Here is a 25214-nt window from a genome sequence, read left to right as displayed (position 1 = left end):
GGTGTTGTTGCGCTGGCTGGTCCTTGCATCCAGCTCAGGTTGCCCCTGAGACCTGCCTGGAGGCGGGGTAGAGGCCCTGGCCTTGCAGCAGTGCTCCGTTGTCCTGGCATCGATTAACTTGCCTGGCATCTGGGCAGTTCTGTGGATTCCTTTTTTTCTTCTGCTCCTGCCAAATCATGGTCAGTGTATCCAACATAAACCGAACAGTTATATTGCTCAGCAATATAGGGTAGTGGTGATAGGCCCAGACTCTGCAAGCAGACCTTGGTTCGACTCCCTCCTCTGCCATTTCACTAATTTAACCTCTGTGCACCACAAGCACCCAGTTTGCCATCTGTAAAATGGGCCCAATAATAGGATCCTCTTCATAGAGTAGTCACAGCGGTCAGTGAAATCCTGCTTCTAAAGCCCTTTGCTCCGTGTCTGCACATTGTAGCCATTCAATAAAATATAGCTATTATTTATAAGTTAATAAAAGTCTTATTTTGAACTCCTACTAGTAAAGGTACCATGCTGAGTGCTGGGCCATTTTCATGTTCAAGGACTGCAAAGGAGAAATTATTTAATCCAGTTAATTTTGAAAAACTATAGGAAAGGAAAAATATTTGATGTCTGAGGAAATGGACTACGTTGACTAAAGGGTAAAAGTGGTACCTGCCTTTAATGAGAAGGGAGACCCCTGGTGCTATGGGATGGGGTAGGTGAGTACAAAGGTTATTCCATTCACTCTTGTGCTTGTCAGGCTAGTGGCTGTGAAGGGAGATGAAAGCCCTGTTCTTGACCCCAAAGGGGGGCTAGAGACTCCCAGAAAGCACAGGGCCTCCAGCACTTGGCTGCCCAGCAGCCCTTCCAACCTGCGCCTGTGTACACCTCAGATCCCAGATCCCGGGATAAGCTCAGGGCCTGGGGGCAGGATCTGTGAACCCTGCAATTAAATTCTACCTTTTGTGCTCAGGAGCATTTTTTGTAGAGAGGACTTTCCTCACGTTTCCCATGGGGTCTCAGACCCCCAACATCAAGAACCACTGCTCTTCAAGCTTCACAGACAAGAAAAAGCTAAGGGAGTTCATCACCACCAAACCAGGATTACATGAAATGCTGAAGGGTATTCTTTAAGAAGAGGAAGAAGAAAAAAAGGTAAAGGTAAAAATTATGAACAACAAAAAGACATCAAATACATACCTACCAACAAGTGAATCTAAAAATCAAGTGAATAAAAAATCTGAAGAACAGAATGGACTGGTGAATATAATAGAATCAGGGACATAGAAAGGGAGGGGACAGACAATTCTCAGGGGGAAGGAGGTCTGAGGGGTGCAGGAAGAGATTGGACAAAAATCTTACACCTATGGATGAAGACAGTGGCGGGGGGTAAGGGCATGGGGTGGGGTGGGGAATCAGGTGGAGGGGAGCTATGGGGGTGGGAAAGAGGAACACCTGTAATAATCTGAACAATAAAGATTTATTATTAAAAAATCAATAAAAATATTTAAAAAAAGAAAAAAAAGAACCACTGCTCTTCAGATTAGCGTCATCCCATCTTGCATGGTTCTCAGACTACACAGTGAGCACCAGTAATTTCTCTGCAACCAGACTCATTTACCATCCCGGGCTGTCACCTGAGAGGGCCAGAATAAATGTGCCCCGGTGGATTCTGTTAGCTCTACATATTTTGACTTTCCCCAGAAATCTCACTCTCTCACTTTGGAGAGCTAGAGGGAAGTAAGCGATGGCCACAAACCCAGGAGGCCTTCTCAGGTGAGCAAAGGTGGGTCCGGAAGGCAGCACTCAGCTCTGCGCTCAGCAGACTTCAGTTTGCCCCACTCATGTCTCTCCCTTCGTCCTAATTCTCCCTGTTGTCCAAAGCCCAGATCAGGACCACCTTTTCCAAGAAGCCCTCCTTGCCCACCCAGGCACACAATATTTCCTTCCTCTTGACCTCTCTGCCCGTCATGGTGAAAGGCAGCCGTGTGTGGACTTGTTTTCTTCTGCTTCACACGGGTTGGTTCTGTTGCCCAACTAGTCTATAAACTTCTAGAGGGCAAAACAGTGTCTTCCTCTCTTCGCCCCCTGACAGAGCCTAGCACAGAGCTGGACATAGAGGAGAAGCACTTCAATTACTCCTTAGACTGATCGTTAGGAAAATAAGTATCTTTGCTTCATTGACCAGACTAGAATGAGATTGAATGGAATTGCTGGTGAGCATTGTCAATATTGATGGGGGTGACATCTGACCTTCTAGAAGCTTCCCAGATTAAAAATGAGCTAGAAAACGAAAGATAGTGGAAACTATAGATGCCTTAAGAATGCCCCCATCCCCAGCCATGTGCCACGTGACCACAAACTTTATAACACAGTTAGCATACAAAATTTTCCAGTTAAGAATGCTTGCTATTCAGAAGGGGGAAAACTCAGTAACTGAACGTATTTACATTTTCTAGTTTCAACTTCTACCCCTCTTACCACTTGAGTTTCCTTCCCCCGAAAACCACCAAATTGTGACTAAACTCTTATAGAGGACTGGTTTGGGGGTGACATAGATATATATGGTACATTGAGGGTGAAATGGTCCCCATGATTTCAGGAATTATTTCCTCGTGTGAGTATGAATGGTATATCCATAATTTCCTATGAATGTAAGTATATATGCATTTGTGTGTGTCCACATGTGTATGTATGGGGACAGGCATTTGCTTATATATACAAATTACTTGTGTGTACATGCACATTCCTATTTGATTCTGTGTGTGTGTGTTCCTCCATCTACCCTTTGAACAAGGACCCTACATTAAAGTCTTGCTGAGGCTACAAAATGTATCTCTTAAAATACCATAAGATAAGGCAAAACATGGCAGATCTCCTGCTCATCTCCAAACAGGGACCCAGCCTTCTCACATACATTAACTCATTTCCTCATCCCAAAATCCTGGGAGCAGGGTGCTTGTTACACCAGCTTTTTATTCTCACTAGACTGGGAAACTGACTCCATAAGATTAAGTGGCTTGCCCTTGGCCACACTGTTACTAAGTGACAGAGGCGGGATTTAACTCAGCCTGACTCCAACGCCCACACTCTCTCCGAGGCCGCTGTGGACGGTGAACTGAGAGACCACGGCAGCCTCATGTGTACAAGTTCCCGTCTTTTCACTGCTCCCGAACCCCTGTTCACATAACTGAATGCTTTTCCCAAAATGCCTAGCCCAGGTCTGAGCATACAACAGAAGCTTGATAATATTTGTCACTTGGAAACTAAATCCGCCTTTTGACACTTGAGTCAGGTGCTTTCTGAAATAACCATAATCATATGCAATTACGGAAGCACACTATCCCATCGCATCCTGATGGCAGCAACAGCTTTCATTATTGGGCACCTATAGTGAACCAGATGTTTCATAAACTTTATCTCTAATCCCCAATGCAACCGTATTCAATTCAATAAAGCAACGGTTGCATGTTTATTTTGTGCCAAGTACTGGATTATTGTCTTCAGTTTACAAATGAGCAAAATAAGGCTCCAAGATTGAGTGACCTCCTAAGGTGGCGGGTCCGAACCAAGGACCCAGGCCTGTTTGATACCAAAGCCCACGTCCTCTCTGTTCCACCCACCCAACCTTCCCCATATGTGAGCAGTGACTGACAATGAATGATAGTCAAATGATGAAAACCACGATGGTAATTGCCAGAGGGCCAAGCACACGCCTATCATCACAAACCAGAATGCCCCGGTGCTACCGGAGGACATTTATTTGTGGCTAAAATTGACCCGGTCCCTCTGCAGCAGCCTCACGCGCCTGTTTCCCTGAGCCGTGTGCCCTCCCCAGCAGCGCTGGATCTTGTTTCTACATACTTGATTAAAGTGGTCTCACAGCACTGTGCATAAATTAATTAGCACACATTCTTCTATAAGAAACAGCCCCTGGACTTTAGCTTTAATTTACAGAGACAACAACATAAAGTATTGGATTTCCAAGTGAAGAACAATCCTGGCTTTTTCCAGGTTTCCTTGAAAAACGCAGAACTTGGTAGCTGCCTCCCGATGGCTGGGGTGGGAGTGCCCTCTTGCCCAGGCGTCACCCAAATGCAGAGCGCCAAGAGCAGTCACCAGCCACGGGGAGGGGGTGTCGCTGATGAGTGGGGCTGCTGCATTGTAATTAATGGTAATAAAAATAGATACTGCAGGAGAGACAAGTGCCAAGCCAGGAATCCCTACTCCCAGATAGAATTTCTCACAGGTAATGGAAAGAAGAAAAGAAAAGAAAAAAAGTCACTTCTTATAGGAAACCTGATCTACACGTTGCCTACAGAGGATTTTTGTAAAGTAACTAAGGAAATGCAACTAAAAACAGCAGCCCCACAAAATTAGAATAACTCTATTTAGAACACTTTCTTTCCTGCAACCCAAGGGAACCTGGTTGGTCGTGTACTGGTATAGGCAGTTAGACCTGGAGTTTCTAAGAGCCGCACATTCCGTCTGGAGCTTCTGTGTTGCCCTGGGGAGACTCCAGCCCCCAGTGCTTCTGGCTGGAGGAAGCCATCACAGGTCTCTGAGACTTCCCCTCCAAAGAAGAGGAGGGCAAGAAGGGGACTGGGAGGGAAGAACAGGATGCTCTGGGAGGAAGAGGGCCATTCTCCTATAGGCCTGGTTCTTCCCAGGTGTTGCTGTCGGCAAATCCCATTCGTCGTCATTCAGGCGTCCATTCAGACATTGCATGGGGCTCCCCATGTGTGCAAGGCAGAACCAGAATCTCCAGGGGGGGACATGCGAGCGTGAAAAGCCGGTGTCTGTCTCCCAAGGATGGCGTGATCAGACCCTGGCAACCTGATGCCCTCCCGGCTTCTGTGCGTCTGTCTCAGAGGGGGTGCGCTTCATGGACTCGCCTTAGCTCCGGTGCCCCCTCTTGCCAGCGCACACGGCCGGTCAGTGCGGGGAGTGGGGGGTGGGCAGGGAACCAGCGCGCCTCCCGGCGCCCTCTCCGGTGGGCAAGGGACTGGACCCACCCACCCACCTGGACTCTACGACCTGCCGCGTGGGGGCGCGCGGGAGCAGAGCTGGCCGGAGGCAGGTCCCGGACGCGCGGGCTCTCTACCGCCCCGCGAGGGTGGGGGTGGGGGTGGGGGGGGACAGGCTGCGGACTTTCTAGAAGACGGCACCAGGGGTGGCTGGGGGTGCCCCAGTGAACTCACACTGACAGAATTTGGCTTCTCTAACCCAAAGCCGAGAGTCTGGCGCCTCACCCGACGCTCGACCCGCCACGCCGCGTCCCCCATCCCGCCGCAGGCAAAGGGGCCAGGCATCCCCTGTGCGCCCCGAAGGGAGCGCGGCGCGGGGTGGCAGGGACGCTGGGTCTGAGCCGTGATCGCGGGCCGCACCGAAGGCTGCGAGCCGGGCCGAGCCTCGCAGGAAGGCGGGCGGCGCCTTGGGCCTGGGTCCGCGCCTCAAGCCACACTCAGTGCTGGCGCCGCCTCCAAAGGGCCCCTGAGCCCCGGTTCTCGCTCTTTTCGTTTGAGCAAGGGCTCCCGTGAGCCCGCGGCCTCCAAACCGTTTTCCCCGCGAGGACCCTCCTGGCCACCGCGTAGGGCCGAAGCAAAAGGCCCGAGAGGCAGAGGGACAGCGGGGGCCCCCGGGGGACCCTGCTGCCCTGGCCCTTGAGGGCGTGTGACCGTGCCAGCCACGTGCGGCGCGGGCGAGCCCCTGCTTCGCGCCGTTTCAGGAGGGCGGCCACCCCGGGCCCAGCGCCCCGCAACCCAGCCAGGCTCGGGGCGCCGCGGGGCCACTGCCTGAATTCGTGTGCGTGGAATTCCCGCGCCCTGACCTGCCCCAAACGTTGGGCAACACAGAACCGTGGGTGCGGGGTTTGCAAGGACCCGGCTGCGCCCACCCGGCGACGAAACCAGTGAGGACAGGAGCCAGGCGGGGGTGGCGGGGAGGCGCCGGGAGCCTGGGCGCGCACCCGCCCTGAGCTGCTTACCCGCTTTCAACGAAACGCGCCTCCGAGGCCCAAGCGCGAGGTCCGGCGGGAAGAGCCGGCGCTGGGACGGCGGCCGGCCCACCCCCTGCCCGCAGGACGCTCCAAAGCTCTGAGCCCGGACTGCGAATCTGCGGGGAGGGCCTGAGACGCGCAGCGCCGTGGCCGGAGTCTGCCTAAACGATGTCTGCAGCTTTTATGGGCTGGAAAAATAAAGATTTTATTTAAAAAGCTTCTGGTCCTCTGGTTTGGCACCGAGCCCCTCCCCCTTCTCTGCCGGCGTTGGAAATAGCCGCCAAGGATCATCCCCCTTTTTCCTCAATAGCCCCAACCCAAAGTCAAGGGAGCCCTTGGGAGGATGGTGCGGCTGCTTCCCCCCTTTCCCCCAAAAGCCCCCCGAGTGAGCAATGTGCCCGCCCTGAGCAGGGCAATGGGGGGCCCTTCAGCCTTGCATTGGGGAGCTTCCGGCCCAGTTCCAGACACAAAGGCCCCAGAATATCCCGGACCCAGAGTCATGGGGCAAAGGCATTCTCTCCGTGTGAGCTCACTGGAGCACACCCATCCCTCCACGCCGGCTGCCGCGTTCCGGAAAGTGCGATCCCAGGGCCTTCCAGCCCATGTAGGAGGTGAAAGGAGCCAATTCACTGAAGCCCAGAGTTCCACAGGTCTACAAAAGCCCTTTCCTTCCCAGCCTTGGAGCTGCTATTTGCGCCTGGTGAAACAGTAAGTGCAGGCCTCTCGAGTATGCCATAGGGGAGGAAGGAGTCTGGGATCCTGCGGATTGGGGTGGGGTAAGTCCAAGGCGCCTGGCACCCTCTCCAGCAGCTGCTCTGAGCACTGGTACTGGGGCCCAGATTGCCTTAGGGTCAGGCTGGTGTCTGTTCAATCCTCACCAGTCACCTCCCAAGTCCTCTGACCTGTGGGAAAGACCGAGACCCGCAGGGAGGGGGCTTCCCAGCAAGGAAACACTAGCTGAGCTTGTAACCTTTTTAGGTGAGCAGGCACTCAGCTGCTGCTGCTGGCAAGATGTTCTAGCCCAGACCTGCTAGAACCGGTTGGTTTCCTGCAAATATGAGGGGAGGGGAGAACTAGGGCATATGGACACACACCCATACATTGGGCAAATGGGGTTACAGGCTCTCTGCGCTTGCTCTGTAATGACTTTTCATAGGGCACACACTATATTGTCCAAGGTGGCAGGTCCCACCTCTGTTCCCCTGGCCTGGCTGATTCTTGGGCTTAGCGCCCAGGGGTCGCAAAGAGGACAAGGCTGGAAGGGAAGATGAGTCTGAAGCTCCAGAAAATGAGCCTTAGCTGAACATGGGCAGGACCCAGTTCTGGTGGAAGTTTACTCTTGAAACTCCAGGGATCCAGGGAGGGGCAAATTCACAGTGGAAGCTATGGCTAAGGTTGCAACGATTACCCGCTTTGCTAAGGTTAGTATTCTTTAGACTCACCCCAACCTAGAACCAGCAAGGGACTTGCAAGATCACTCAGGCCTCATCTAATCCTGGGAGAGAATGAGGTGGAGCTGATCACAAACTGGCCCAAAGTTTCACACCAGGAAGTGATGCCCAGTCCCGTTCACCTGACATTGCCAGGATGTAAAGCGGCCATGGCAGAGCTGGAACCAACCTAACAGTCGTTAATCATGTGGCTACAGCAGAGGTCTCGAAAAGCATAGGTTGCCCCTTCTTGAGGGCCAGCAAGGCGGGCTCTGAAACTCCGTGTAGCCAGGGGTGAATTCTTCCCCAAAGCCAAGTCTGGAGCGAATCCTGTTTCGCAGCACAGGGGACTCTGGAGAGAGTGGTCTGGATGTAACAGGGCTCCTCCCAGTCCACGGACACAGACTCCGAAGATGCCACCTGGATTTCTGCAAGGAGCTGGCCCTGGCCCTGGCTCAGAGCATACTTCGATAGCCCTGGGGGTCTCAACACACCAGGGCAAGCCCCCAGAACCAAGTCTTAGGGACAGTCCCAGGGTTCCATTCTCTCATGCAAGCAAACACCCCCACACCCAATCCCCCCAACACACACACACACACACACACACACACACACACACACACACATACACACACTCCAAGACTTCTAGAACACTAGAGCTGGGGGGAAACTCTTGGCGGGGAGGAGGAGGGGGAAACACTTAGAGGAATAGGAGTCTTGCTCATAGGCAACAAGCAACGCCCTAACTTGAACCCAGGGCTCTGAAATGCCATTCCAGTGCTCCTAGCACAAACTTCCAAGAAAGCTTACAGGGGTGGGAATGAAGAAATGTTGCCTATACACAGGTTCCAGTCTTACGCCCGAGGATAGAGCCCGGCCTTTGTGTTGGCTTGGGTCCTGACACCGGGAGCCAGATGGGCTCAGGCCTGCAACAGCTCATAGCCAAGAGGGGAAGCGAAGGGGAAAGGACTCGTCGGGGAAGGAACCCAGCCCCTGGCTTTCCTAAACGTAGATAGCATCAGCAGCCCCCCTTCCAGAGAACCAGTAACACGTGTTTCCACACCGTCCTGACAAAGAAGCAAAAAAACCAGGACCCCCTTTTAAAGCCCCTGATTCCTGAGCTCAGCGACCCAGGCTCCCAGGCTGGAAGCGGCGGGAGCCCATCCCAAGTTGACCCGGGGGTGGGGTGGGAGGGGCAGGGTCTTGCCTCCGCTCGGTCCTCCGGAACTAGCCACGGGGAAAAGTGCCACGACCGACCGTCCTGGTCTCCAGGCCCTCGCCTCCCCGTGGGCAGACTGCGGGCGCTGCCGACCGGAGTCAACTTCCGTAGAAGCCACACGGAAGTGCTGGCGCTTCTCGGGCCGCCCGATCCGTGGGACCCGCGGGGTTAAGTCTGAGTCCCCGCCCGGCGAGGACCGAGAGCGCGGGGCCGAGGCGGTTCCGGCCGCGGGGCGGTCGGCAGGGTTAGGAGAGGGAGGGGAGGCGGGATCCTCCAAGAAGCGGATTCTCAGGCGTCCGCCTGCGGTCACTGCCAAATCTTCCCCACTTCTCTCCCCTGCTCCCTCCCTCTCTCCCTCGAGGATCGCTCTGGTCCAGAGTTCCGAGGATGGGGGTAGGGCGCGGTCAGTAGGACAAGCCGAATCCTTGAGGGGCGTCCGCGAAAGTCCAAACTTTCCCATCCCACTGGCCAGCGCCGGGTAGACTCTACCCCCGCACACAGTGGCCCCAAGAGGGGCGTGGTGACCCGGAGTGGGGCGGGGGCAGCCCGCGGAGCCTGCTAAAGGCTCCCCAAAGTTTCTCCCCCCCTCAAGGCTTCCTCCACCCCTCTCTTCCCTGCCTCCCGGCACCCCCCTAAGCAGCCCTCCGCCTTTCCTTCTCCCCCTCTTTCCTCCCCCCACCCCGTCCTCCCCTTTTCTCCTCTGCGCGTCTCCACTCCGCCCCCCGCCCGGGTCCGTCTCCTCCCTTGCTCTTTGGGCGTCCGCTCCGTCAATCACCGCCGCCGCGGGCCCCTGCCCGGCCTTCTCCGCCTCCCAGGTTCTTGGAGCGCCTCCGGCTCCTGTCTCAAGCTGCCCTGCGCTTTGCGCGGAGCCGGGCGATCTGTCAGCGGAGCCAGCCGGGGGGAGCCGCCCGGCCCGCCGGGGCTCGGGTTACCAGTGACTGACAGCGTCTCCATGGCGAATAATTTGACTCCGACTATTGTCTGGCGCGGGCAGGCCCCGGGTCAGATAACCAGACCAATCAGGGCGCGGGCCGCCGCGCCTCATGCCCGCTTAGAATAATATTATTAAAAAAGCGAGAGAGCTAGACGGGAGGGAGACCTAGTGAGAAGCAAGCGAGGGAGCGACAGGCGAGCGGACGCGGAGCATGCCGAGCGGCGCCCCGGGCGGCCCCCGGGCTTGGACCAGGGCGCGGGCGAGGCGGGCCGGCGCCGGGGCCGCAGAGCTGCGCGGGAGCCGCGGCCGGCGCGGGGACGTCCTGCCGTGACTCGGAGTTCGCCGGGAGCCAGCGCCGGGCCAGGGAGCCCGCCCCGCCCGCCTCTCGGCCCGGACCGCCCGGCGGGGAGGCGCCCATGCCGGACCGCGCAGCGCGGTGAGGGCGCGCGCGGGCGGGCGGGGGCGCAGCCGGCACCATGTCCATGCTGCCTACCTTCGGCTTCACGCAGGAGCAAGTGGCGTGCGTGTGCGAGGTGCTGCAACAGGGCGGCAACATCGAGCGGCTGGGCCGCTTTCTGTGGTCGCTGCCCGCCTGCGAGCACCTCCACAAGAATGAAAGCGTGCTCAAGGCCAAGGCGGTGGTGGCCTTCCACCGCGGCAACTTCCGCGAGCTCTACAAGATCCTGGAGAGCCACCAGTTCTCGCCGCACAACCACGCCAAGCTGCAGCAGCTGTGGCTCAAGGCGCACTACATCGAGGCCGAGAAGCTGCGCGGCCGGCCCCTGGGTGCGGTGGGCAAGTACCGCGTGCGCCGCAAGTTTCCGCTGCCGCGCTCCATCTGGGACGGCGAGGAGACCAGCTACTGCTTCAAGGAGAAGAGTCGCAGCGTGTTGCGCGAGTGGTACGCGCACAACCCCTACCCCTCGCCGCGGGAGAAGCGGGAGCTGGCGGAGGCCACGGGCCTCACTACCACACAGGTCAGCAACTGGTTCAAGAACCGGCGACAGCGTGACCGGGCAGCCGAGGCCAAGGAAAGGTACGAGTAAGTAGAGCTCCCCTTGGGCTCCAGGGAGGGGGGGTCGCATGGCGTGGGCTTAACTCCCGGGAGAGGCCTAAACCGGGCCCTTAGTCAAAGCCACGGCCCAAGTGAATCCTGGCCTGGCCCGGGCTGCGCTGAGATCTTTTGGGAGACCCAGAGGGCAGGGATTTGTCTAAAGCGGGCAAAGCAATTGGGGAAGTTATGGGCTGACGCCGGGGTCGCTTGTGGACAAACATGGAGACGCAGTGAGCTTCCAGGCAAAAGCAAGACAGTGATCCTGGGTCGCCTGCAAGCGGGGCTCCGCAGGCAGAGCCTGAGAGTCCTCCAAAGGACTGAGTGGGTTTGGCCTGTTGGGGTTGCTGATTTCAGGAGGCTTAAGCGAATTCGCTAGCACTTGTAGCGCGTCCGCACTTGCACTTTCCGTGGGCCTTACTCAGTTCTAGGCCCACTAGCCTGGGATTGGGACTTCCCTGGTTTGACCTGAATGCGGAGGGGCCTGGACAAGAATTTTCCTTGTCTGGATATAGGAGTTGACAGCGAGAATCTTTTATCCCGCATAGGAAGGATGGAGAGGCCAAAAGCTGGTAAGTGTCAGTTCTGGGAGAGAAGAGACACCTATGCCCCTTTTTCTTGTCTTGTTGGACCCAGCAGCCCCTCTCTGGCCTGCCATGCCCTGGACCCCGCTCTCCTTGGGTTTTACCCACCTTGGTGGGTAGGTCTAGGTCTGGGGTGAGCTGAGAGCAGAAGAGAGGCTGAGAGTGGCTTGTCCTCAGGGAAACCAAGACTTGCTGAACTAGCCTCACACTGACCTAGGCCCTTGTGGATGCCAGCACTGTGGCCCCTCAGAAATCCAAATCTGGACGGGGCGGGGAGGGGGTGGTAGGAGAGAGAAACTGATTGTGGGAGCAGAATCCAGCCTTAGGGCGACAGCAAAACAGGATACCTGGGGTTGGTGGCACCCGGTGTATGTAAGCCAGAGTTTGTATGACTAGGGTTAGGTGGAGGTACTGAACCATGGAGCCAGATCTCTGGAGGGGGGGCGGGCACATCAGGGGGACCCTAGTCTCTGAAACCATGAGGTTAAGGTAGCCACATCTGTGAGGTATCAGCTCTGTGGGAAGTTCCCCTCCAGGAAAACGGGAAGAAAAGGCCTTGGGAAGCCGGTGAAGAAAATCTACCCAAGATTTCAAATCTTCACATCTGGCAGGGTTGCCAGTCAAAGGAAGGGCAAGGAGGTGGGTTCTCCCTGCTAGGGTCCCCTTCCACCCGGACTGGCATGCATCCAGACTCCTGAAGAACTTGGTTCTCAGGCCAGGCCCCAGGTGCAGGCCGCAGAGTCCCTCCTTTTCCTGTATGACGGGAAAGTCTAGGCCCCTTCGTTCTCCTGTCCCCAGTCTCCCACGAGCTGCCACCCAAGCCCCCAACTTCCAGTCCCCCAGAGGAAGTTTTCACTGTGCCACCAGGGAAAGGGGGTCCTACATCTGTAGGGCTTTGTCACTAGCCCCAACCAGGAGACCCCTCACTCACCAGGCCTGCCAGTTTGAAGCTGGAGGGAAGGACTCAGCTCCAGGAACCTGCCCGCAGTGAGGGGTTTCCCTCCAGCAGAGGAAAAGAAAAGGAGATGAGGGCCTCTGAGGTCCCCAACTTTAAGTGTCTAGTATCTAGGGCCTCTCACCCTCCTGGCCCTACATCTATCCAGCCAACCCTGGATAGCAGAGCCAAGATGTGAAAAGCCAGACCAACTCCAGGGAGCCACGCTCCCCTACCCCTCTGCTCTGGTGGGGAATGTTAGCGTTAGCAGGTCAGTGAGGGGGCAGAGAGGAGCAACATACAGAGAGCAGGAATGATTTTCATGAGATTGAGAGCATGAGAGGTGGGGCGATAGAGATGATACCGGAAGGATAGTCGAGAGAAATCGGTGTTGAGAGATTGAGAACTGGCGGAAAGAATGAGAGCCCCAGGCCAGGCCAAATATAAGATGGTAGAAACTGAATACCGCAGCCGGCGCCCGGAGGCTCTGGCTCCGAGGAGGACGCAGGCTCGGGCTCCAGGTGTCACAGCGCTGGGCCGCCTCTGTTTCCCCCGCTGACCTGCGACCTTGCTCCTGCCACTTGCAGGGAGAACAGCGAGAACTCCAACTCCAACAGCCACAACCCGCTGGCAGCGTCGCTGAATGGCAGCGGCAAGTCGGTGCTCGGCAGCTCGGAGGACGAGAAGACGCCGTCGGGGACGCCAGACCACTCGTCGTCCAGCCCCGCGCTGCTGCTCAGCCCGCCGCCGCCCCCCGGGCTGCCATCCCTGCACAGCCTGGGCCACCCTCCGGGCCCCAGCGCCGTGCCCGTGCCGGTGCCCGTGCCAGGCGGAGGCGGCGCGGACCCGCTGCAGCACCACCACGGCCTGCAGGACTCCATCCTCAACCCCATGTCAGCCAACCTCGTGGACCTGGGCTCCTAGAGCCGCACCTGCCCCGGTGCGCCGGCCTCCGCGGCTGGCGCCGGGGACTGAGAGAGGCCGCGTCGGGAGGGCTTCGGGCGCGGCGGCCCCGCCAGGGACTGAGAGACCCGCAAGCGAGCGGGCAGAACCACCGGTTGGTGTTGCGGATGGCCCTCGGGTTTGGCCTTCGTTGGGAATATTTTTTCCCCCCCAACAAGTTGGTTTTGAGATCCTTTGGAGACCTGGGACCGGGTCTTGAACCAGGGAAGGGAATAAATTATACACCGTTCTTATGCTCTCTTTCCTACCTTCTCTCTGCTTCTCTTTGTCTGTTCTCTCTTCCCTTGCTCTTTCTTCCTCTTCCTTTCCCTTTCTTCTCCTCTCTCGTTCTCCCTTTCTCGCTTTCCCCTTCTTTACTCTGTCTCTGTTTCCCTTTATATTTCTGGCTTGTCATTTCTCACTAGGTTTCTGTTTCTATGTCTCTCTCTGATTTTCTCTCCTCTCCCCCAGCCTCACGTATCCTGGCCCTGGGTCTGTACCCCTCAGTCTTTTCCCTCCTGCCTGGCCTTCTGACCCCCACCGCCACCCCTGGATTTCGGAGGTTGGGGGGTAGGAGGGGAAAAAGCAAAGACAGCCTTTGAATCGCGGCCATCTCCAGAGGCCCTCCCAGAGGGGTCCTTGGGGCTGCAGGTGTCAGCTTTGCCCTAGTAACTTAATTGAAAGAGAAAGGGCAGCGGTGAGAAGGCCCCGCCGGCCCCCTTACCCCCCCTTACCGCTGGCCGCTTCCTCCCAGTGAGGCCCAGCCCCGCACTCGCCTCTTCCTCCCGGATCGTGACCACAGTGCTCCCGCCAGAGCGTGCCTCCCGAGCCTCGGACTTGCCATCTCCCTGTTGCGCCCTCATGTGAATGTTCTTCAGGAAATATTTCTGCTTTTATTTTATAATAAAATTAGAAATGATAAATATATATGGATATACACCACGAGGACCATGAGCCCTGAGTGCAACAGTGTCTGATTTCCCTACAGGGACTGGACACTCGGGTGGACCATTCTGGGCTGGGATGCCCCACGAGTCCCAAAACCCGGAGACACCTTCCCACAGGCGCAACATGTCGAAGTGGAAAACTCGGAACCCTCCTCCAAAGCCCTCTGGCCTTTCCTTGTCCAGGAAGCTCCATGAGAGATGGGGGAGGGGGCGGCCCACTCCTCCTTGGGCCTTCTCTTCCCCCACAGGCCAAGCAGTGCCCTCACCACCTCTCAGTTCACCTCAGGGGAGGAAATGGGAGTCTGTGTGCGGAGCATGGGCACCTGTGTTGGGAAATACCAAGACTGGGGAACAAATCGGGTCATGGAGGTTCCCTGAAGGGGCGCGCACCTTAGTGATTATCAAAACCAGACCCGACCCACTGGGAAATTCTCTGGCCCCAAGGGCAGCCGCTCATCTAGTCTTGTGTATGGCCGTAGAGCAAAGGCCTCCAAGCTCAGAAAACGACAGCTTCTGGAGTGGAGATGAAGGGGTGGGGAGGGGAGACGTCAGAGGAGACTCCGGGAGGCTGGCCCCGCGGGCCAGGCGAGTGTTGTAAATGGAAGCAAGAGGGCGCCTGGGCTTGGCTGGCCAGCTAGGGGCATACCTCCTAGCGTCGTGTGCCCTGGGCGCCTGTGGCTGTAAATTAACCTGCAGCCATCCCTCCCCTCTGGGGGATCGAGCCCCCTCCCCTCCTATAAAGCAACCCGTCTAGCCGGTCCTGGCAAAGCCGGCGGGATGTCCCTCCTAGAGGAAATGGATGCGTTTTAGGTTGCGGTTGCTATAAATACCGAACATGTCCCACTTTAGCCACCAGGACATTTAGGACCAAACCTGCCACCTGGACAATGGGAAGGGAAGGGAAGGGAAGGGAAGGGAAGGGAAGGGAAGGGAAGGGAAGGGAAGGGAAGGGAAGGGAAGGGAACAGCGCTCACCGAAACGCTTTTGTGGGGACTTTCTGAGCATCAAGGATTCCTTCCCAGTCAAGACCTCGCAGATGCGGTCAACTGGGTGGGCTAACTTGGTGCAGAGGCTGTGCCTTCGCTCTGCGCAGGACTGGAGGTCATGGGAATGACTCCCCAGAGGACTTTAAGACTGGTCCCCCTGGTGCCGCACCAAGTACCCCCACGCCCTGGCACTCCAAGAGGAATCCCAGCCCTGGCAGCTCCCTCGGCCTCTCCTGGAGGCTCTGCTTGCAGGGGACACTCAGGTCCTCAGGGGACCTGGTCTGTACTTGCAGGCCCTGGTGACCTGACTTCCGCTGAAGGCTGGCATGAAGAGCCAGCTACTGCCTGAGGGCATAGAGAGGCTCACGGGATGCGGGAAGCCTGGCTGACAGACCTGGCTTACTTCTGGAAAGGGGAAGCACAGGAGCCCCTGGAGCCTGCTTCAACCCTACCTGCCCTCCCCCCCCCCCCCCCCCGTTTTCCAGATACACAGGCAAACAAGCTGTGCACACCTTTCACAACGGCACAAGCATACACATGTATCATTTGATTCACTAGAACTGAAAGCTTGTTATCTGTCAGGCACTGTGGATGGCACCAAAAACACTCACCCCCTCGCACGCAGTGGCCACACAGGGACTGTCCCACATATGTCCACATGCACACATACACTGAGAAACACACACACAGACCCACGACCCATTTTCACAAACACACTAACATGTCCTCAGGCAGAACAAACACTCACAGATGAGCCCCTCCCAAATACATGCGCTCACACACACAAGCACAAAGATGCATCATGCTTCTCCCCGAAGCACGCAAATCCACACAGTCCCAGCCCAGCACCTGCGGGACCAGGGCCCGGCCTCGCAGGGAAGCTTTTGGGCAGGGCTCGCATCAGGTCTCGGAGTCCGAGAGAGAGAGAGAGAGAGAGAGAGAGAGAGAGAGAGAGAGAGAGAGAGCTCTAGCCCTAGGTCAGGGATCCTACCTGGGCCTGGCACCCTCCCTCACCGCCTAGGTGCGATCGCTGGGGTTTGCGCGAAGCGCTCGCTGGCCAGTAGGGGGCGAGGTGCCCGTCCAGCTTTACTCAGTAAAGCGAACTCAGGCATGGACCCTGCACTACTTGTTGCAACTTCCCTCTTGCCTTCCCCCTTGGAAAGCTAAGCCCGAAAACATGTGTTTAAACGGGGAAACTAGGCAGAGGTTCTGAAAATAAACCCAAGGAGCTACTCGCCCACGGCATAAATCTCTACAAGCCAGTCCTCCAGCAGGTAACTTTTGCACAGAGGTGGCCAGGTGAATACAGCCGCTCCCGGTGAGAGGCCACCAAACAGGGTTCCCAGAGGCTTGTCACCCCTCCCTTTTGCCCCCCTCTCCCCGTGGCAGCACAGAAACCAGGCGTTTTACTCAGGGGGCGGCGGGCGACCGGAAGGGAGGAAGGGACGCAGTGGCTGGAAGCCGGGTTTCCTTCTTCGGCTCCTGCGACCGCGCTCGCCTTTCATTTGTTCTCAGGCCCCATAGCTACGCGACCCTCGAAGGTGAAACCGAATGGAGAAGGTAGAACCCAGCCCTCGAGGGCAGCTGGCCGCCTCGCCTGCTTGGGGGCTTATAGCCAAGGGCTACTGAGAGAGCAGAGGGAAGCTCGGGCTGGCTGCGCTTCCTCTTAATTCTCCTCCCCTCCCCCTCCCGCCCGCAGGACCCTCCGCGCTAGGCAGCTCTCACCCGGGCTCAGGGCAGGCTGCACCCTGCTGTCCCTCCCTTGAAGCGCATCTCCCGGGGGCCATCTGGGGCCAGGGAGTGACGGCATGGCGCACTTGCAGAGGTTAAAAGGGCCAGGGAGATCTGGGGAGAGACGCCAGGCTACTCCGTCCTCGGTTTCCCCCGTCCTTATAGGAAACACCATTTGGGCCCCCAGGAAGAACAAGGACCAGCTGGGTGCGGGCGCCGGAGTCTGAGCGCTGGGGGTTCCGCCTCCCGGACCCCACCAACGCCCTCGTCTCGCCAGCATGCTGCCCGACGGGAAGGGAGAGGTGTAAATGTTTCTGTGTTGAATGTCAGGTGGAGAAGGACCGAGGGACTTGGGCTCGGCGACTGGGCCCTTCCGTGTGTGCGTGTGCGTGTGCGTGTGTGTGTGTGTGTGTGTGTGTGTGTGTGTGTGGTCCCCATGCCGTTGCTACGGTTTCGGTCCTCTGGACGGCGCAAACCTGCCTAGGGATGCGGGAAGGGGACTCCAGCCGGTGCGAACCAGTGCGCGAGGATGTACGGGCTATGGCACGAGAGTGCGTGCGGGTGGCAGGGCGATGGAACGCGCTGGTGAGCACGGATGGGGAGGCCGCGCACCACGGAGCGCATAGGCGAGCCGGTGCGCCAGGGCCCGCCCAGGCCGGTCCCAAGCGCTGGGGCTCCAAAGCCGAGGCACCGGGGTCTGGAGGAGGACCAGGCTCCCGCGCAGCCAGAACACCACCCAGCGCGAGCTGATTCTGATTCCTGGACCCTCTGCTGCCCGGTGAGCGAGAAAGGAAGGCGGGTCTCCAGCTCGCCGCGCCAAGCCTGGGCCAGAAAGACCTGGCGTCCTGGTGTCAGGGTTAAGGCCTCGGGAGGGAGCTGCTTCGCGGGCGTGTTTCTTCCTGGAACTCCGCGGGTCCCTGTGCGCCCGAACTCCGAAACGGTTTTCTGGGTTGAGGGGTGGAATCCGAATAGAGAGGGTGAGATTGGGTGCCCTCCAATGGGGTGAGTTTTCTCTCTGTCTCCCTACAATCTCAGCAGCAGGGCTTGCTCCCCCTCCAGGTAGAGCCGGCCGCCCCAAGTGCAGAGAGAGGCGCCCGTAGGACCGAGTGGATGCGCCCAAGGACCGCCTCGCGTGGCTCCACCGCGTCCCTGGTTGCCCCCCAAGACTCCCTTTCGTGGAGGGACCCACACACCTGAGGCTGGCACAGGGTGGGCAGGTAGGGGCAGGCCTTCTTTAGGACGCGAGCAGCCCTAGCCCTGCCAGGCCTGAATCAAGAACTACCCAGCCCTCCTTGGGTGCCAAGCGCACCCTCACTCGCCGAGTACCGCGCAGGGACTCTGGTGACCTGCTGGGAAGAATCTGTGTGCCGCCTGCCCCTGGCGGCCGCAGCCACCAGAGTCCTGGCCGGACACTCAGTGGACGGACACTCAGTGACAGGCCCGGCTTGGCCCACCTTCTGGAGCGAGTAGCCCAAGCTGCTTGGGGTATCATGACGCTCTGGGCCTGAGGGCAGGGGAGCCGGGACAGCCAGGCTGTACAACCCCATTTCTCAGGTCCTTTGACTCAGAAGCCTGGGAGCCCGTATGCTTGGACGACAAAGCCACATGCAACTGTCATCCCCAGTAGCCATCCTGCCTCAAGGGAACTCTACCTCTGCCGTCCAGGGCACCCAGGCCCGACGGCCCACACCCAGGATTCTGCAGAACCACCGCGCAGCGCTGCCCTAATTGCCGGCCAGGGAATCAGACTTGAGTCGAACGAGGGGCCAGACAGGAAGGCAGGAGCAGCAGGACGAGCGGACTCGCAGAGCTGAGCCCTGGTTCCCTTCCTCGGGGCTGTTCCAAGAGCCGGCGCTGGTCTGCCCAGCCAGGCGCGCTCACTCCCTCAAAAGCTCACTGCTGCGAGGACCACTGGGCCCGGGACACGCAGCTCCATGGTGACCTCTTGTTCCCCAGCGTAACCGGTCAAAACTGCCATTGCTTGAACGCTTGCTACGCGTCAGGCACGTTACACACCTGGTGTCTGTTTAATTCTCGCGGCGGCCGCACAAAGGAGCTATTCTTCCTGGCGGAGGAAACTGAGACGCCAGGCTCGGGAGCTGGCGCGGAGTCACACGCATTGCGGCGGCAGGACAGGCATCTGAACCTGCTCCCCGCGATCTGCAGCGCCCCTCTTCCCGGGTCCCCACTGCGTGCGAGCGCGGCGCCGGGGTTGGAGGGCTGCCTGGTCCCGGGTGGCGGGGCAGGGGCAGGTAACTCCTGGGGCGTGGGGGAATAGAGGCAGCTTTTGGGGGGGGGGGGGTGCTGCGCGATGCGAACACTGCAGGAGGGCTGGCTCCAGGCGGGGCTGTGGCGACGGGGCTCGCAGCCTCGGTGACCCGCTCGGGTCCGTGAGAGGTGATCTCCTCGCGGGGGGGGGGGGGGTGACTCAGCTTCCGCAGCCGCCCTCACTAAGTTGACGGGGACGCACCGTCGGGTACTTGGGAGGGGTTTCGACCAGCGCTGTTTACTCGGGAGTAAAGATGGAACCTCAGGACCCTGGAGTCAGCCGGCTGCCGCCTCCCTCTTCCTCCTCCCGCTCCTCCGGCCCAATCCCCGCCTTTCTGCTCAGGAAGGTGAGGCTGATTGGGACTCGGAGGGCTGAGAGGAGTGCTTGGTGGAATGCTCTCCTCTTTGTGTGTGCTTTCTCCCCCCTCCCCCCCCCCTTCATCCTGGGCTGGTCGGTCAGGGACCTGGCTGGCTGGTGTGGTGGGGGTATCTTAAAGCCATCCCATTCCATTAACACGGGTTGGTGGCTGGGGTTCAAGGAGATCGGTTAGGCAGGGGCAATCCAGACTCTGCTCTTCAAAGACCAGAACAAACCGGCCCATCCCTGCCCCCTCTCCCCACACACCCCGCTTTGCCCACTCGAAGCCCGCCTGTTTATCTGCCCACTGAGATGGTGGTGGTGCGAGAACTTGCATCCCACCTGAGCTAGGTGATTCTGATTCTGCCACTTCGAGATCATGTATATGCAATGTCCTCTTGTCCGGAGGCAGAGCACTGTGACTCTGATAAGCTGCTCTGAGACACCTGAACTCCCAGGGAGGTCACTGGGCCAGGCCTAAGGATCAGCCGGTGCGTGGGCCAGGCTGGCGTGAGGCTTGATTAAGGAGGAGGGCCAGGAAGAGTGAGTCACCCCTCCCTTCTCCTCCCAGCCCAGTCCCGGAAGGGAGCTGGGGCCTGGAGGGAATTAGAAAGGGGAAAGCTGACGCTGAATGATTTCTGAAAGCAAAATACGTCATGAAATAAGTAACTCCCAGCATTTATATGGTCCTCGACAGAGTGTCGGTGGTTTCACGAGCTCCTATTATTTAATATTCACAATTATATAGGGTAGGCAGGAAAGTAATTCTTACCCCATTCGACAGATGAGGATGTGAGACTCAGGGTGTTGTCATATGGGACTTTCCTGAGGACCCAGAGTTAGTGGAGGCTCTTTCCCCTACACTTTATTGTTGAGGTGACTTGGTGAGTGTGGGGGAAATCACAGATACCAAATCAGCCCAAAGAGTCAAGATTGTTCCGCTGAGGTTAGGGGAAGGATGCAGAGAGAGGGCAGCCATCATGGAGATCTAGATGCTGCCACAGAGATTTAAAATGAAGGTACCTCAAAATCAGAACAGCCTACCCCTGAAATCACTGAAAGGAACGCCCAAAACAGGCCTCGCCTCACAGGCACTTCCATACAAAGGAAGCTCGCAGAAGTGGGCGGAGCTGAGAACTAGAGCTTTGCTTTCTTATTGGGCTTAAGACCTGTCTGTTAAGGCTTGCAGCAAATGATTTGGGAGCCAGAGACTTCCTCAGAATGGGAATAAGGATTTTGTGGTGGTCCCCCAAGGGCTGTAGGCTTTTTAATTGGAGAAAATGGAAAGGACTCCCCTGTGCTCCACCTATTCATCCCTTCCATTTCCTTCAAACACCCCGCCCCCCTATCTTTTTACTGACAGTCATAGCTTTGCCTTTTCTAGGATGTCATGTAATTAGAATCATACAGTATGCAGCCTTTTCGCACTGGCTTCTTTCACTCAGTAACATGCATTTAAGTTTCCTCCAGGTTTTTTCCTGGCTTGAGAGTTCATTTCTTTTTGGTGCTGAATAACATCCCATTGTCTGGATGTACCACTGTTTATTTATCCATGCGCCTACTTAGGGCACCTTAGTTGCTCCCAAGTTTTAGCAATCGTGAATCAAGCTGGTGTAAAAATGTATGTGCAGGTTTTATGTGGACATAGTTTTCAACTCCTTTGGGTAAATCAAGAAGCATGGTTGTTGGATTGAATGGTAAGAGCATGATTAGTTTTGTAAGAAACCACCAAGCTGTCTTCCAAAGGGGCTGTACCATTTTGCATTCTCACAAGCAGTGAATGAGAGTTGCTGTTGCTCCACACCCTCATCAGCATTTGCTGTTGTCAATGTTTTAGATTTGGCCACTCTAATAGCTGTGTAATGGTATTTCATTGTTCTGCTAGTATTAATTATTTAGTTTTTTTAATCTAAAGTTCATTTGCCAAATCCTTTAGAGCGTCTTAACCATTTGGGGATGGATAATTTCCTTAAAACTAGACATGATCAGCCTGGCGCTCAAGCACTTGTGTAACTCCAGGGAGACAAATAATTAAGGGCCCCACTGACAATCCTTTTGGTAAACATTCACTCTTTTCTTGGAATATCATTTATACACGGGTAACATGTTTGCACCTGAAATGGCCTGAAAGTAGGTACCAGCCTCAACCTATATAAGAAGTATTAGTAAAGCTCCATTTAAAAAATTTATAGGTAAAATTAAAGTGAGACTGAAAATTCTGGGTTTGCTTTTTCTTTTTGTCTTACCCTAAAAGATCATTCTGTAGACTGGGTCAAAATCTCATGTATTTAAGGAAGGCTGTCTTAAAACTTACAAAAAAGTTTCGAATAGAGAAGAAGGGTTATGTATAGTAACTATGGAGCTAAAGACAGATATAGAACAGCTCATTTCAATTCAATAAGTGTGGTGGTTTCAAAACACAGTGTCAAATTTTTTTACACTCTTCCTTCAAGAGGCAGATTTTACCTCCCTCCCCCCAGAACCTGGATGGGCCTCTTGACTACTTCAACAAATAGGAAATGGTAGAAAGGCAGATAGGACTCGCAAGGTTAGGTCATAATAGGGCATGCAGTTTCGATCTTGATCACTGGAACATTCTCTTCTGGGGCTCTGAGCCTTCATGTAAGAAGTCTAGCTCCCCTGAGGCCTGAGTGCTGGACAGTCCCCGCGGAGGAGCTCTGGGGGACAGGCCCAGCCCAGCTTCCATCATCCCTGCCAAGGAGCCACACATGCAAGAGAAGCTGCCCTGGACCCTTCAGATCAGCTCATCGGCCAACTAAACGCCACCGCATGACCTCTGTCAATGCCACATGGAACAGAATAATCAGCCAGACAAGTGTCCCCTGAATTCCTGACACACAACATCATGAGGTCTGAGAATAGGGTGGTTGTTTTAAATCACTAAAGTTTGGGAGTAGTTGTTATGCAGCAGAAGATAATTAGACAATAGGGAAAGTGTTTCTCAAAATCAGAGCTACCAAACAGTGGGACAGGCTGACCTGCAGGCAGTTTTCAGTAAGAGCTGGACAAACATCAGTCAAGGGGGATGGGGAGGCAGCTGTGTTGTCGTGAGAGTGCTGGGTTTGAAGTCAGACAACTAGCAACTGTGATCCTTGGGCAAGTTATGTCACCCGTGTATCTCACGAGGTGGTAGTGAGCATTCAAAGAGCTGTGAACACCATCTGCAAACTGGAAAGGACTCTGTCTCCCTCGGTTGTCATCATGCAGGAGGCATTCCTACACTGGGTGAGCCGCTGGCTGAGGTGAATTAACTCTGAAATTCTACACAAAGAGAGACAGTCCTGTGTAAACATGTATAAAAATGTATGCTCCCGTGTATGACTTACTGGTCAGGATTTCATCTTTCCAAAGACTGTACAGAGTTAAATCCTGCAGCGTGTTCTCCTTGCTGCTTCCCCTAACCTCTGAGCTATGTGTCAGCCAGGCAAGTGCTCTCATTATTATGTTAAAAATAAAAGTAGATTTTAGAAGATCTGGGTGGCAAGTCTCTCTATGAGGAGGCTGGGGGTGTATGGGGAAAGCCCCAGAATTTTAGGGTGATAGAGAGCACACTTGTGGCTTGCCGAAATTCTTCCTCGGTGCTCCAGGTCTAGAAGGACAATCACTAAATATTTCTGACAAGTTTATAATGCTCAGATAAAGAATAAAAAATATTGAAGCTATTTGGAGAAGAGTGGTGTGGAGAAGGTTAGTTGGAGTTACTTTGCTACCCTAGGGAATGCCAAGCCCTCAGTTCTGAAAAGGGGAGTCCCAGGTGGCAGCTCACATGCCTGATTTGCAAACTCAGAGCTGCCTTCCCTGGCCATGGAGGTGTGGAAGGTAAAGTTATGGTGCCACCTGCTGGAGAAATGTAGGTTCAATTTTTCTTCACTTGCAGATTCTGTTCCTAACACTCAGTCCTTAAGCTCAACCCTGGGAGACCCAAGACCTGCAGAGGAGCCTCCTCCCAGCCAGGTGAGAAACCACTGTCTAATAAATCACCAATACACCTTCAGCTTTCCAAAGCCTGTGCTCTGGGGGTCAGGGAATTGGAAGGTTATAAGCCTAGCAGTGTTTCCCCAAAGGACACTAGGGCAGGTTGAACAGGGCCAGAGGAGAGATGGGGTGTCCTGAGGCAGCCCTCCCTGCCGGCCCATCATGGTGCGGGCCCTCCTCCCAGAACCTTTGGGAAGGACGCTGCCAGCTGGCTCTGAGGAATGAAGCCCGTGCTGACAGAGAGGGAGCGAGCGCCCATCCCAACACAGATGAATTTGCAAGTGCCCCGTTCTGTGTGAACCGGGTCTAAAAGGCTCCATAATGACCCAACTTGGCAGGCTGATGCCTTGAAAATGGCTCCCTCCTCTAGGAATCACTAGAAAGCTACTGGGGGTGTCTGATGATTTCCTAGTGCTAAAGGCACTAATAAGCCAGGCAAGTTTTCTCACTTTTATGGAGATAATTAGAAGGCAAATTATTCATGTACATAAATGAGTGAGACCTTAGCCGCTGTCCCTGCAGCTGTAGTTTATTCTGCACGTGTGGCCGAAGCTGCTTTATGCTTTAACAAGAATCGTGGGTTTTAGAACTCCACACCACCAGTCTGCCTCAGCTGGAGGGTTAGTCTGAAGAAAGCAAAGGGAGAAAATAGAGGGCCATCCATCATTCTCTAGGACTTTGGGGGTAAGGAGTCACCTTTGCCACGCCTTCCACTCCAGGAATTGTATCCCACCGAGCTCCGGAGCTCTAAGACAGCGGCTCTCAAACTGGAGCACAGATTGCTGGGCCCCACCCTGGAGTTTCTGACTCACTAAATGGGCAGGGGGGGGCGGGGTGTGGATTTACATTTCCGGTAGGTTCCCAGGTGAAAAACACTGCATTAACACAAGTGTTTCTAACTTGGAGTTCCTTCCCACCAAGAGATTAATGGATAGGATTCAAGACTCCTAGACTTTGGGGGAAAAACTGACCTCTTTATCTCACTAACTTCTAACTGAAATTTAGCTTTTTCTGAAATTATGAACGGAGGCATCCAGCCACAGTAGTGCTAGCAGTGACCACAGATATTTTCAAATCCCATGACAGTTGCAGCAGGTATCTGCAAATATCATCTCTGCACATCACTGCTTCAAAACTCCAGTGGTGATTAGTCCTGCCAGGGGATCTTCTTTAATCCATTAATGGGGAAGCATGGATATTGCTATATCACTACTTTAAGAAATATTTTGATAACTGTATTTCAAAATGACTGGTTTCCTTTGAGGTCCTCTGTATTTTCTTTTATGCATTTGAAAACGTATTCAGGCTGCCCAGGAAGGAGGGGGGGAAGAGAGGCAGAGCCCAGAGCATAAAAAAGGAGTAAAAACCATGTTGTTAGGGTGTGAAATTAATCCTCTAGAAGAATTCAGAGCTTCCTTCACGGGGAACATTTGAAAGAAGTGATGTTAATGCTTGGATGGGCAAGGAAGGGTGTGGCCAGGTTGTTAGCACCCTGGTGCTGAGTGAAGAGCTGGAAAAGTCAACTGGATGCTGTGTTGCTCACACTGTGTTTAGATCAGGCCTCTTAAAACACCACCAGCTTGCTCTGGCTGGTGTGCTCAATGGTTACAGGGTCATCCTGCAGACTGAAGGGTCTCAGGTTCAATTCCTGGTCAACAGCACATACTTGGGTTGCAGGTTTGATTCCTAGTCCCAGTACTTGGAGGCAACGAATCAATATCTCTCTCTCACATGGTTGTTTCTCTCTCTCGCTTCCTCCCTTTCACTCTCTCTGAAAATCAATGAAAAAAAATCCTATATAATAAAAGCCTAATATGCTAAGTGTCCAGTCATCCAGTCATCCATTTAACCAGT

At 55.5% G+C, this 25214-nt stretch overlaps 1 protein-coding gene across 2 annotated transcripts; it reads left to right on the top strand.

The window, feature by feature from the left end:
* Positions 1-9756: 9756 nt before the first annotated feature.
* SIX2 (SIX homeobox 2) lies at positions 9757-14007 on the top strand. Of its 2 annotated transcripts, none has more exons than XM_079791778.1 (2): positions 9757-10599; positions 12720-14007. In XM_079791778.1, exons 1-2 carry the CDS (start codon positions 10040-10042, stop codon positions 13054-13056), a joined length of 897 nt encoding a protein of 298 aa, XP_079647904.1. In that variant the 5' UTR covers positions 9757-10039; the 3' UTR covers positions 13057-14007. The 2 variants fall into 2 exon arrangements, with proteins under 2 accessions (XP_079647904.1, XP_079647903.1); XM_079791777.1 differs by having other exon boundaries at positions 9757-10605.
* Positions 14008-25214: the final 11207 nt, after the last annotated feature.

The sequence above is a fragment of the Cnephaeus nilssonii genome, assembly GCF_951640355.1.
Source record: "Cnephaeus nilssonii genome assembly, chromosome: 15".
Taxonomy (NCBI): Eukaryota; Metazoa; Chordata; class Mammalia; order Chiroptera; family Vespertilionidae; genus Cnephaeus; species Cnephaeus nilssonii.
Note: the sequence above shows the minus strand (reverse complement) of the source record. Positions and strands in the feature narration are given on the sequence as shown.

Coding starts and splice junctions, on each gene's coding strand:
- SIX2 (XM_079791777.1), top strand. CDS start 10,040: ATGTCCATGCTGCCTACCTTCGGCTTCACGCAGGAGCAAGTGGCGTGC. Junction 10,606..12,719: donor GAGGCCAAGGAAAGGTACGA/GTAAGTAGAGCT, acceptor TGCCACTTGCAG/GGAGAACAGCGAGAACTCCA.